Source organism: Cinclus cinclus, chromosome 12 (genome assembly GCF_963662255.1).
Source record: "Cinclus cinclus chromosome 12, bCinCin1.1, whole genome shotgun sequence".
In the NCBI taxonomy this organism is placed as follows: Eukaryota; Metazoa; Chordata; class Aves; order Passeriformes; family Cinclidae; genus Cinclus; species Cinclus cinclus.
The window spans coordinates 17,861,103-17,872,721 of record NC_085057.1 but is presented as its reverse complement, the minus strand read 5'-3'; the positions used below and the strand labels follow the sequence as shown (position 1 = coordinate 17,872,721).

Sequence of the window (11,619 nt, the reverse complement as noted above, 5' to 3'; positions counted from 1 at the left end):
CTATTCAGCAACACACATTAAACCAGTCTGATCCAGGCCAAAACTAATCCATGAAGGTATCATGGGATAGGACAGGATGGTGTTCCCTGAATGTGAGCACAAATAATTAATTTTCTAGCTCTGCAGAAAACTTCATGTGACATATTCAGTTTCTTTCACAAAAAAATTAGTATTTATTTGGCCCCCAGCTGAAAATCTTTTCAGCAGACCACTTAACCAGCACCTTCTTAAACCACAAAACCAACAGGCCAAACACAGAAGTCCTTTTCTCTTTTATTGCTCCTGCCAACGAGAGTACCTTTACACAGGCACATTGCTTTCCTAGATTAAAAACTATTTTATTAATCTGGAAGCAGTGTTTTGACCTCCACCCCTCCTCCTAAGGTTATCCAATTAACACACAGTTAGAAGTTTAACTTTTTTGTTTTCCAGATCTGTGTAAAGGTTACTTAGCAAGAATACATGCACAGGACGTTAAATGGAGACCAACCCACCACTAAAAGGTAATGCACATAGAACATAATACAGTACTTAGACATAATTTCAAATAAATACCCACATACAAATGTAGTAATTTTAAATGCAATAATATTTCTTATGAATCAATAGTGTAACAGAAGATGGAAGTATAAGTCCCCATGTCTAGGAATAATAATGCTTTTTCCAGCAAACAGAAATCTTTACTGCGCTGTCAATATCAGTTCAATTTGTACTTTTATTGAGAAGTGGGAAGGCTCCCCTCCAGCAAGTACCAATTTAATCATCCACATGAGCCTCACCAAACCATTGAGAACCTGGCATGGCTTGTTGATGCACTTCTGTTTCTGTTTGCTGAAATGACAATTAGAGACAACATGCACAAGAGATCCCGATGCGCTGCGGTTCACACCTGCACACAGAGCCGTGGCTCCTGCCCCCCACTGCCCACAGACAGTGACATTCCTGACACATTCCCCAACTGATACCATAAATGTGGTCATACACTGCTCATCTGCTCAACATGAGTCCATTTGGTTCCCAAAGAGTAGTCAGGATTGTTCAGGTTGTGATTTTGATTTTTTTTTCCCCTCTATACCCTTGAATTTGCAAGGATGTGCATGATGAAATATCATTGACTAACAGAATTTTTTACAATTTCTTGAATATATAAACTCTATAGTAAGCATACCATTAAAAATGTGCGAAATGGGACTTCACTTTGCACTTATTGCTCCACATCTTTAACAAATTCCAAACCAGCCATTCTATTCCTAAGTGACAGGACTTAGTCTACACTGCTCTAAGCTCCCTTCAAATGATCAAAGGCACTACTGGCAATAATGAGTGACAGAAAGGCGCTGACAGATAACACCCTATCACTGACCACTTTAGAATTTTTCCTTCTAAATGTACCATAATTTGGCACAATAAAATGAAAAAGTAACAAAACAATTCCAATTTGGAATTTAACTGGTATAGTTGTATAAAATTCTGTTAATCGATAATACTTCACCTTCCTAAAACCCAGGAATTCTGGAATTTATATGTAATACTACTTATTTAATATCTTTCAAGTGCCTATTACTGTTTTAACCAGAGCAAAGTCAAGTTTTCTTCTTGTTACATTGAACTATTCCTAAGAATAATAATACAATATGAAAAAAACCCCAGAATTTGAATACCCTGGATTTCTTAATGAACATGGCAGTTTAAAAAAAAAATCAGTGATTTAAACATATAAAGCATAACATTTTAATAAAAAAAAGATGCTGAAGCACAGCACATAGTTTAGCAGAGCTCCTGCTTTTTGCTGAAACACTTTTCTAATCACAATCCCCCACCAAAATCTCTGCCACATGCTGATATATAAGTCATAAGTCACAAGTTTCAAATTGGAGAGAGACTATGAGCACAAACCACTGCATTTATATAAACTCTTATACATAAGGAATTAAAGAAGCTAAAGAAAAATATCAAAAGTGCACAGGTTTAGCAATCAGGTAAAAAATTAGCATCTGCAAAGAAGTAAATTCCCCCATCCAACGTTTCTAGGAGAGCACAGACTAATATGGTGAGCATTACATTTGAAGTAGGTTTCTTCAGCACTTGTAAGGTTTCTTACTGCAGTAGCACTTATAGGTAAAGCTTGTTTGTTTTATAGCTTCAGGCAGAAAGGGAAGGTTTCAGGTAGTATATAGGAAAAGGTGTTTTCAAAAGCTAGGATCAGGTCAGTGGTTTCCATTCTGTGTGCAATGGTCTACCACTTTGAACCAGAGTCAGGAGGGCTAAGAAATGCTGTTGCACTGTTGGAAAGGCCTTCTCCAGGGACTACTCTACAGCTGAAAAACGGAAAAATAAAATAGCATTAGGAAAGAAAAAAATCAGTGTTTATTTCTCAATCAACTGAAAATGTAACCCCATCCATGTGCTGCACAGGCAGGTTAGTTGGCTGAGGGTCTGTTAGCTGGCTGGGGAAACAGCAGCCACTCCAGCTCGCAGATGCCTTCCTGCTGGGTGAACGAGGCTTTGTGGGCTCAGCCTGGAAGCAACAGCTTTGCAGAAAGAAGGATTCTTACAAGTACTGAATAAAGCTTTGCTCTTCAAGCATAAGTTAAAAGCAGTAAGTGTGCAAGAAATGTTTTCATTTTTTTGAAAGCTTGCAGTGAAGCTTTAGGTTCTCCAGAAACATGCAGGTCAATATATCATGCAGGCCTATGCAGAGAATCAATCAGAAGAGCCTGCTTGCAGAGGTAGGTGATGGCTTAAGGAATTTTCCATGCTTTACCCCAACCCATTGAGACTAATATTAAAGACTTACAGCAAATGAACACCAAGAAATTGTTAATCAGAAATTAAAAGACTCAGTCTTAAATGTTACCCAAAAATACAAACGGCAGGATCAAGACACTTTACACCATTCCTCAGTTCTTTTTCTGAAAGGATAAATTGTAACAGTGATAGACTCAAACAGGAGTCAGGCTGGCTCTTAGGATTTTTAAAGTATTTTCAGAAATGACTGAAGATGGAAATGATCACTAAGGCTATTGGGCTAATAGCAAAATTGCTCATACTCACAAATGAAAGAATGAGCCAAGCCTGAAAGCAATAGTCACTGTCTGGTAACACCAGATTAATACAGAAAATTCCAACTAATTTGGAAAAAAAACTAACAATGCATTCAATTAGTTTCTCCAGTTTACCTTTTAGCCATAAGTATTTCGCTGAAGTACTGTCCCTAGAGACAGGGAAGCAGTGAAAATTGTGTTGAAGCTCCCAACTATGGTGGAAGCAGAATTGTTACTGAGTCTATTAGAGTAGAGAAAGTTAGCACTCAAAAACCTGCTTTCACCATGTGTTTTTAAATTGTACTTAACAAAGGAATGAGAAGAATAAAGGCCTTTTGGAAGATTGTGCAGCAAAAAGAAAAGCAGGATTGAAAATTATAAAAGATGTCTCTTCTAAAATATCAAGCCTGCTATTTAGCAATATTAAAGCTCAAATTCAGGAGAATTCAGTATTTTCTAGACACACAGGGCCTAGATTATAAAAGCAGAAGTGAAATTTGTTTAAACCCCAAGCAGTCATGCTTTAGAAACGCATTAGAATTGAATCACTTGAGGGTTTTTTTCCTTGCTCTCAAGATCAATAAATGCAATTCTGGCTCCGGGCTGCAGCATTTCCATGGTTCCCAGCTTTACAGCAAAGTTCCATTTGCTTAAAATCTCACTGTAATAATTCAGAAGACTTCCCCCCAGCATGCCTAAAAATATCTGGGAAGCCAAAATCAATCTCCTATGGTTTCCATGTTCCAGTGGGAACACCAGCCATGCTCTTACTAACTTCTGTTAGCAGTGGGATCTCTCTCGTGCGCGCACGGGTAACGCACGGAGCAAGCTGTGAGCATCCACAGGGACGGGGGAGCACAGCCTCAGCACAGGGCTAGAACTGCTTTGGGAACCACGTTATCGAGCACTCATGGCAAAGGCTTGCCTGTCTTTTAATAACACTACAGGTATACAAAAGTATTTGTAAGAGTACAAAATGAGCAGGGCTTTACACTAAATAAAGTCTGAGGCTAGGCACTTCAAACTCCAGGTTAAACAAGGAACTGTGCCTTTCAGTGCTCCACAAATTTTCCACAATTTTAGAAGCAACATTTTCAGTCTTTTTCTCTTATGTAGGCACCAATTAGAAAGTACACTTTTATACTATCAAACGTATTGTAATTAAGTGGGTAAAAAGGCCCCTTGAAAGTTCAATATCAGACAAAGGTTTATTTGTTTTTAAAGATTAGAATGTGCACTAAGCTACTTCATAAATCATTATTAGCTGGATGATCTGGATCAATTTCCTGTGCCTCTAATGTAGAGCCCTATGAAACACATGGCTTGCATATGGAACACACTATCTTCTGTGTACTTAAAAAAGTGATCAGAGCTCTGAAATACTACCTATTTAGGTTAATACTGAGAGCTGAGAAAAATTGTTTGTGACCAATAATGCTAGACCACAGTCACATTAATTCTGCACATACATATTGTGTGGCTACTTTCCTGTAAAGGGTATCTCAGATGGGTTCTTTCCAAAGTGTTATCCTTGCAAGGAGCAACATAAGACCACACAGATCCTTTCAGAACATAACTTCTTATAGAGGAACTGTCTGCCAAGCAGAATCCGAATTCTTGACATTTTAAATTTTGTATAAGATGGAGTTAATATTGCATATTTTTAATATAAATGTGCAAGTTTCTTCTGATTATCCCTCTGAAGAGAGGGACGCAGAGCGTAAATAATGTACCAAGTTTTTGTCTAGCTTTTAATGGCCTATAAAAGCTTTAGAACTTTGGCTAGTGGTAATCTAACAGCAAGTATTTAACATCTACTACAACAGGCAAATTAAGTTTGATTCCAGTTTCCAAATGCTCTGCATTCCCAAGACATAGCTCTAATTTTAACCTTTGCTTTTCACCACTTAAGCCACTGTAACAAGGAAGGTTCTCTCTTTCTGCCTATGAAAGCATTTACTGAAGTATACTGCAACCCTGGAGAAAGGATCACATTAGTGATATACAAACTACAGTAAGTAACACCAGATATATACTTTATCAGGCGTACTCTTAACACTTACCATAAATAGCAAATCCCAGACATGTTAATTGTGGAAAAAGCTAATTGTTTTCCACTATTAACTTGTTAATAGCATCCCCATACTTATGCATTAGTTAAGAACACCATAATACAATCTGTATTACCTGGTTCAACAACATACTAGTACAAGTCAACTCACTGTGACATTAGATAGTGGGGATTTACACTGGCAGTTACAGCATAAAAAAAGATGCAGAATATGGTTTTTCTAGACATGTGTCCTAGTCACAATAGATTTTATATTTCTCACTACAAAACACCTGGCTGCTCAGGACAGATCCTTCAGACCTGTCTCCACAGGACCGAATTTGACTTACACTGGGGTTACTGCCCTTGGCTTTGGAAGCAGACTTTGTGCGTGCCCTTTTGGACTGCTCGTGGTCCAGTTCCAAATGTTCCAGGCGCTGAGTCAAGGCCAGTTTCTGTTGGATAGCCATCCGAAGCAAGGAGTTCAGAGTCTTCTTCTCATCCTCAGCTGCTGCAAGTTGCCGCTGCATTTCATCCAGCTGTGTGACATACTCATCACATCTGCAACGAAATACATCAATCTGTAGCAATCCGGGTTCCATTATAAACACCTTCCAATTTAAGCCCTTGTGTCCAGCCTATAAAGCAGTAATAGCTTTGTAGCTGCTAACACACACACTCTTTAAACAAGAACTTCAACTAAACTTGTAGAAAACCACAACTACTTCTCACTGGGGCTCTTAAAATCCCATGGTGTATAATTAACAGCCTCCTTGGAGAGCAGAAGGGTGGAGCCCGATGCAACTGTATTCGTGTCTGAATGTCAGTGAGATGTCCTCCCATAGCAAGTAGACCTCATGCAGTCATACTACTTTGTCTCTGCCTACAGAGCCCACAGTGGTTCTAAGCTTCAGGCTGGAAAGGGTCTGAGGGCAGCAACACAAGCGTTGTGAAATGGCCACCTGAACTGCGCCATTTGTTACTTGACACAAAGTCCAAGTAACAAATCTCCACTGGGGACTGAACAGCACTATTAAAAACAAGCATCTTTCAGAATTCTACTTTAATCTACTCTGATTATGCTATAAATAGTGGGTATCTCCTCAATAGGAAGAAAGTTTAATGTTTTATTTAATGTTTTAATGTTCTCACCATCAAAATCGATTTTAAAACAATTAAAGGAACTGAGTAAGTCAGAAGGCTGTGGTAAAGCTGTCTGAATGCCTCAAGGTGTTCCATCTACAGATATTGTCACTGAGCCTGGAAGCTGCTTAACTTGCACCATGAACAACTTAAAAAATTAAAGTCTACATGTAGGTGCATATTTACTGCACAGAGACAACATTTATGCATATGGATAGAAAAGTAAATATTCATAGGTACCAGCTAGAATTTACCATCTGCAAAATACATCTTCTTCATAAAAGCAAGAATATCAGCAGTGAAGTTCCTTTAAATTTTGAAATGGAAAAGCCCCTGACTTCATGGGAAATTTATCATTAGGTAACATAAAGCAGACTGGGAAAAAAGCCACCACAAAACAAAAACACATTGATATGCAGATTCATCAGAGGCACTTATACTATCAAGCCCCGAATTCTACTCTCTCTGACTTTAAATAGCAAGATTAGGCCTATATTCCTAATTATATTTGTTTGGGAATAGAAATAAGAAAAAGAAAAAACCAGATTTTTATTTTTGAATACATAGAGAGATTAAACAGTAACTCAGAAATACAAAACTGCATGAAATATAACTGCACTGCAGCTTTATGGACCAGGAAGTTTGGGTGAATTTGGGGCTCCCACATGCGTAGGAATCTGTCCCCTAGCATCTCTGGGCATCCTGCTCCAGAGTTCCTCACAGACTTTCCCACACTGTGCAGCCCAGGAGGAACCAAAACGTGAGAGATCTTTCCTTAAAAGGAAAACAAAAACAAAAAAAAAAACCAAACCAAAACAAAACAACAAAAAACAGGAACCTGAAACTTGTTGAAACACCAACACCTGCCCTTCTCAGTGTGGTCAGATGGACCTACACCAACTGCTACACTCCAGGGAGTGGTAGCCAGACTCAGGGCCAGATTGTCCCATTAACCCATTTTAGCTTTAGAGATGAACAGAGATTGAAACAGCCCTAGGAAGTCTGAAAAGACTCAAATAATCTTGAAAGCGTAAGAGTCCTCCCCTCTGAGGGACTGCATCACCAGCTCCAGAACGGGGATGTGGTCACAAAATTGAACAGCTCCCAGCATCCTACAGACCCTGTGCCCTGCTGCTCCAGAGTGTCAGAGGTGTTTTCTTCCCCTGGGGGTGGGAGCAAGAAAAAGGCTAAAGATTTCTGGGAGGTCAGAGAGGCTGTGGGGTTTAGCCCCAGCTTTCAAACACGCTCATGATATTTGAGGTGAAAGCAAGGTCTGGTTATATCAGAAGTGACCTTTCTGCTTTCTTTTCTGTGCACACCTCGAACTTGATTCCTCCCAAGCTCCACTATCGCAAACCAGGAAGATGTCCAGAATAGCATTATCAATTCCTTGAGGACTGGAATGTGATTGCTTCAGCAAAATATGATCTGGCACTGGAGTGACTTGTCCCTGTTCTCCTTGTTTCATGCTTAGTACTATCCTCCCAAAAGATGTGGGCTATGTAAAAATACAGGGAGGTTCCCTCCTGCCCTTTTTCCAACTTCTTGTGAATCAAAAAATATCCATGTTTTCATAAGGAACACTAAGTTAATGTAGCCCCAAAACTTTCAGCTCAGTGAAACAGTGTCAAGATTGCTGTCCTCTTGATTTGACATGCAGCAGAAGAATGTTTATCCAGGCCAGCCAAAGCACGGGGGGGGGGGGGTGGGGGGGGGGGGTGGGTGCAGATCTCTTCATCGCCACCCCATTTGGAACAAAAACAGATAAGGAAAACAAAACCATTGCAGTAAAGCAGAGCAGGGACTTCCCACACTGTCCTACTTGTGTTCTGGTGTCACTCCTGCCTCTTGACCAAGCACAGCCAGTTGTGCCAAAGTCAATGGCTGACAGGTGACACAGATGCCTGGCATAGTCTAGAATGCAGTGAAGTCTTTCCCATGTGAGTCAAACTGTAATTAAAGCCAGGATTTTGACTCCAAAAGATTATTGTAGCAAGTCATTATCTCACAGAACTTCCTGTTAGCACAAAAGTTTATAACATCAACTGACTGTCCTTAGAAATTACAAGGCATTCACTATTTCAAGTACCTAAAGTGGTTTGTTTTTTTTTTCCATAGAATTCTATTCAGGGAGTTTTTCCTTTCTTCCCCACAAACGGGAAGTGTTGTCAGTAGCATATATGCAGCTGCAGTTTTTAACTGCACCTGAGTGACGGTTTTCTCCTACAGAAGAGATGATTGGGCAGAGGCAGAAGTATTTACTCTGCCTACATACCATCCCACATCCTAAACCTGCTTTCCTGAGTCTTTAATCCAAAAGGAATCCTACAGCCTCAAACTCAAACCTTGTCCTGGTGCAAGAATGGCTGTCCCAGGTCATGGCTGACTCAGGTCAAGGAACATCACACTGTACAAAGCACAGCAATCATTTAATGGAACAAAGGGGTGAGAAGTTTCCTAAAAGTGGCTGTAGATGTCATATGCACAGGGGGACTGGGATCTGCCCCACTTTCTTCCTTCATGCTGATCACTGACTCTCAATTTAATTTTCTCAAGAAACCCCAAACCAAAACCCAGAAACGTTGCCTCCCTAACCATCTAGGATGACACACGGTCTCAACTTGCTTTAGCTGGCAGCAGCAGCTATGGCAGCGTTTCTTTGTGCTGTATGTATTTTTACTGCTTTGTTTGACAGAACAATAAGGGCTCCTTCCCTTTTACAATTCCATTTGTCATGTGCTAGGCTACTTCCCAGCTGTATATTCAATGAAATCAGAATAGAAGATGTCTTTCTTTTAAAAACACCTTTGAAAGAAAATAATTTAGCTTTTACGCTTTTAGGAGGAATATGAAATTAGTATAAGCCTGTTGTACTTCCACACATTTACAGCTTTAAGTAGATAGCGAACACAAGGATTCAATGCTGCCCATTTTCTTACTACTAGTAATTAACAACAACAAAAAAAAGTTTAAGGAGACATCAACTAGATTTCTAGAAACAACACCAGCTATATACACATAGCTGGTGGTGTATATACACAGATAGATATCCTGAGTGTTAATTATAATGATGAGAAATAAAAACTAAATCTTCTGAAACTCCCTGAAGCCAAATTATTGAAAAACCTAACTTGGCATCTTCCAAAGCTGCATACCACTGCTTCCCACAAACATTGGTTTGGCCTTAGTTCTACAGACCAGTTTATGCAAGGGTCATCATGTAATAGTTTTAATATCATTTATAGGTAAATTCACTAGTGAATCAAGCCCCGTTCCAGGAAAAAGAAAAAAAAAATGATGTAACCAAATGCACCTGGGCATACCCATAATTTTTCCCTTTTCCCTGCAATCAGTGAGGACTATGTGACAACTTCCAAGGAAACAAGACAGGTCACTCAACAGTGACTGAAGGAGGCATTAGAGAGAAGCATCTACTAAACTACTTCTACCTTGAGAGATTAAATTGTCAATGCACTAAGGAAATTCAAATATGCAGGATTAAAATCACAATTTCTCATCTTTATTAAAAAGTGGGAAATGTATTAGCAGAGATACAGTTAAAATTATATATAAATGAGCACTGACTGCATTCAGCTGCAAGAGATCAGCCACCTGCTGTTTCTAACTAAATATTTATATTAGAAAATTAATTAATTAATTATAATAAATTAATACTGATTAATCCTATAGACATTAATAATACTAAAGAAATTAATACTCAAGACAGATTTTTAACACCTTCCCCCAAATTCTCCTTACCCCAGAATCCAATTCCAACCTCTTCAGCTCTCTCCACACCACCCAAGCTATGCATGTGCTTTGTTTCTTACAAGATACATGCACTGACACAATCTATGATTGTCAAACAAAACCAGGACTTGTCAATCTAAAACATTATGGAGACAAGTAATTGCGACTGAGTAATCTCCCATATTTTAAAGTAACTCACTTTCCACTTTGATTAAAACCAAAAAGGGCAGACAAACTGCCAAACAAGAGCTGGCACAGAGTACTGTGAGGAACTCTCTGCACCACTAGTATTTTACAGGTATGAATCCTGTGGTTCACTTTCCTTAGCAGCAGTGTTCAAGCAGAGCACCAGGAACATGGGAAGGTGGTCTGTAAATAGACACTCCAACAAATCCCTGGAAGTAGACTGTTACAACCCAGGTCCAGGGCCTATCTAGAGGAGGCACCTTCACCAAGGTTGAATCTGCAACATACGCAGAGAGTCTAGAGCAGGCACCTAAGTGCTATAAATCTGAATGTGTGCACAACATCATCTATGGGGACAGCACGCCTATTGGAAGGTGAAATGCTTTTGTCCTCCCTGGACAACTCCTTGCTTTCACATGGATATTGGCAGCTGTCTTGGCATGCACAGCAGGATGTAACCAAAAGTATGTATTTTATCACTGTCTGTTAAAACCAGGTGGGGCAGTGATCCTTATCTCCAGGGCAGATATCTTCTGTTAATCCATTTGTTAGAATCACTGGGACAGTGTTCTTTATCTTTTCCACAACCCATCCTTCCTCTAGGGAGATATCCTTCTGTTAATGGGCCATTGTGTCCCACTGCAGGACTAATAAAATCACATCATCCCATTGGGAGATGCTCCACTCAGGGAGAGGAGCCAAGCATTTCCTACCTAGATAGAAATCTGATATTTGGAACATCAGAGCAGCCTTTTCCACTGGATTCTAGAGGAAAACTGCACCCTTCTACAGGACCAGTGCTTCAACAGAACCACATCTGTTACTTCAGGAGGACTGCAGCCACCATTTAATCAGACTGCTACCAACACCCTGACTGACAGGGTGTCAGGTTGTATTCTGACTCTGTCAGTGTTTTGTATTACTGTATTTTTATTTCATTTTATTTTTAATTTTCCTAGTGAAGAACTGTTATTCCTGCTCCCATATCTTTGCCTGAGAGCTCCTTAATGTCAAGATTACAGTAATTTTGAGGGAGGGGGTTTACATTTTCCATTTCAAGAAAGGCTCCTGCCTTTCTCAGCAGACACCTGATCTTTCAAACCAAGACAGCAGCTCAGACCTTTTTTTGTCCCTATATGCCATTCATCACCTCTAGATCTAGCACCAGCAACAGGAGGCAAGTGCTGTTATTCCCACCTGGGAAACCCTTTCTTGAAATGCTCAAAGTCACACCTGTGCCTGGCTCCTCTGAGCCTTAATGAGGAACAGCTGAGGGAGCTGGGTTTATTTAGTCTTGACAAGAGGAAGCTCAGGGGGATGTCATCACTCTCTACAACTGTCTGAAAGGTTGGTAGTGAGGTGGGGCCAGTTTCTTCTGCTGCTCCTGCAGTGAAAGGATCACAGGAAATGGCCTTGAGCAGAGACAGGGGAGATTCAGAGTAGATA

The 11,619-nt window shown here is 39.9% G+C and overlaps 1 protein-coding gene across 2 annotated transcripts in view; it reads right to left on the bottom strand.

Annotated features, from left to right (window-relative positions):
- Positions 1 to 308: 308 nt before the first annotated feature.
- Positions 309 to 11,619, bottom strand: part of BICD2 (BICD cargo adaptor 2) — a 48,114-nt gene continuing 36,803 nt past the window's right edge. Inside the window, exons 7-8 of one of the 2 annotated variants that reach the window (XM_062500560.1) lie at positions 5,445 to 5,655; positions 309 to 2,318 (exon numbers count right to left, since the gene is read on the bottom strand). In XM_062500560.1, the coding sequence (XP_062356544.1) occupies positions 2,313 to 2,318; positions 5,445 to 5,655 (217 nt within the window). In that variant the 3' untranslated portion in view covers positions 309 to 2,312. Of the gene's footprint in view, positions 2,319 to 5,289; positions 5,656 to 11,619 lie in introns of those variants that run through there. The other variant, XM_062500559.1, reaches the window with a different exon arrangement.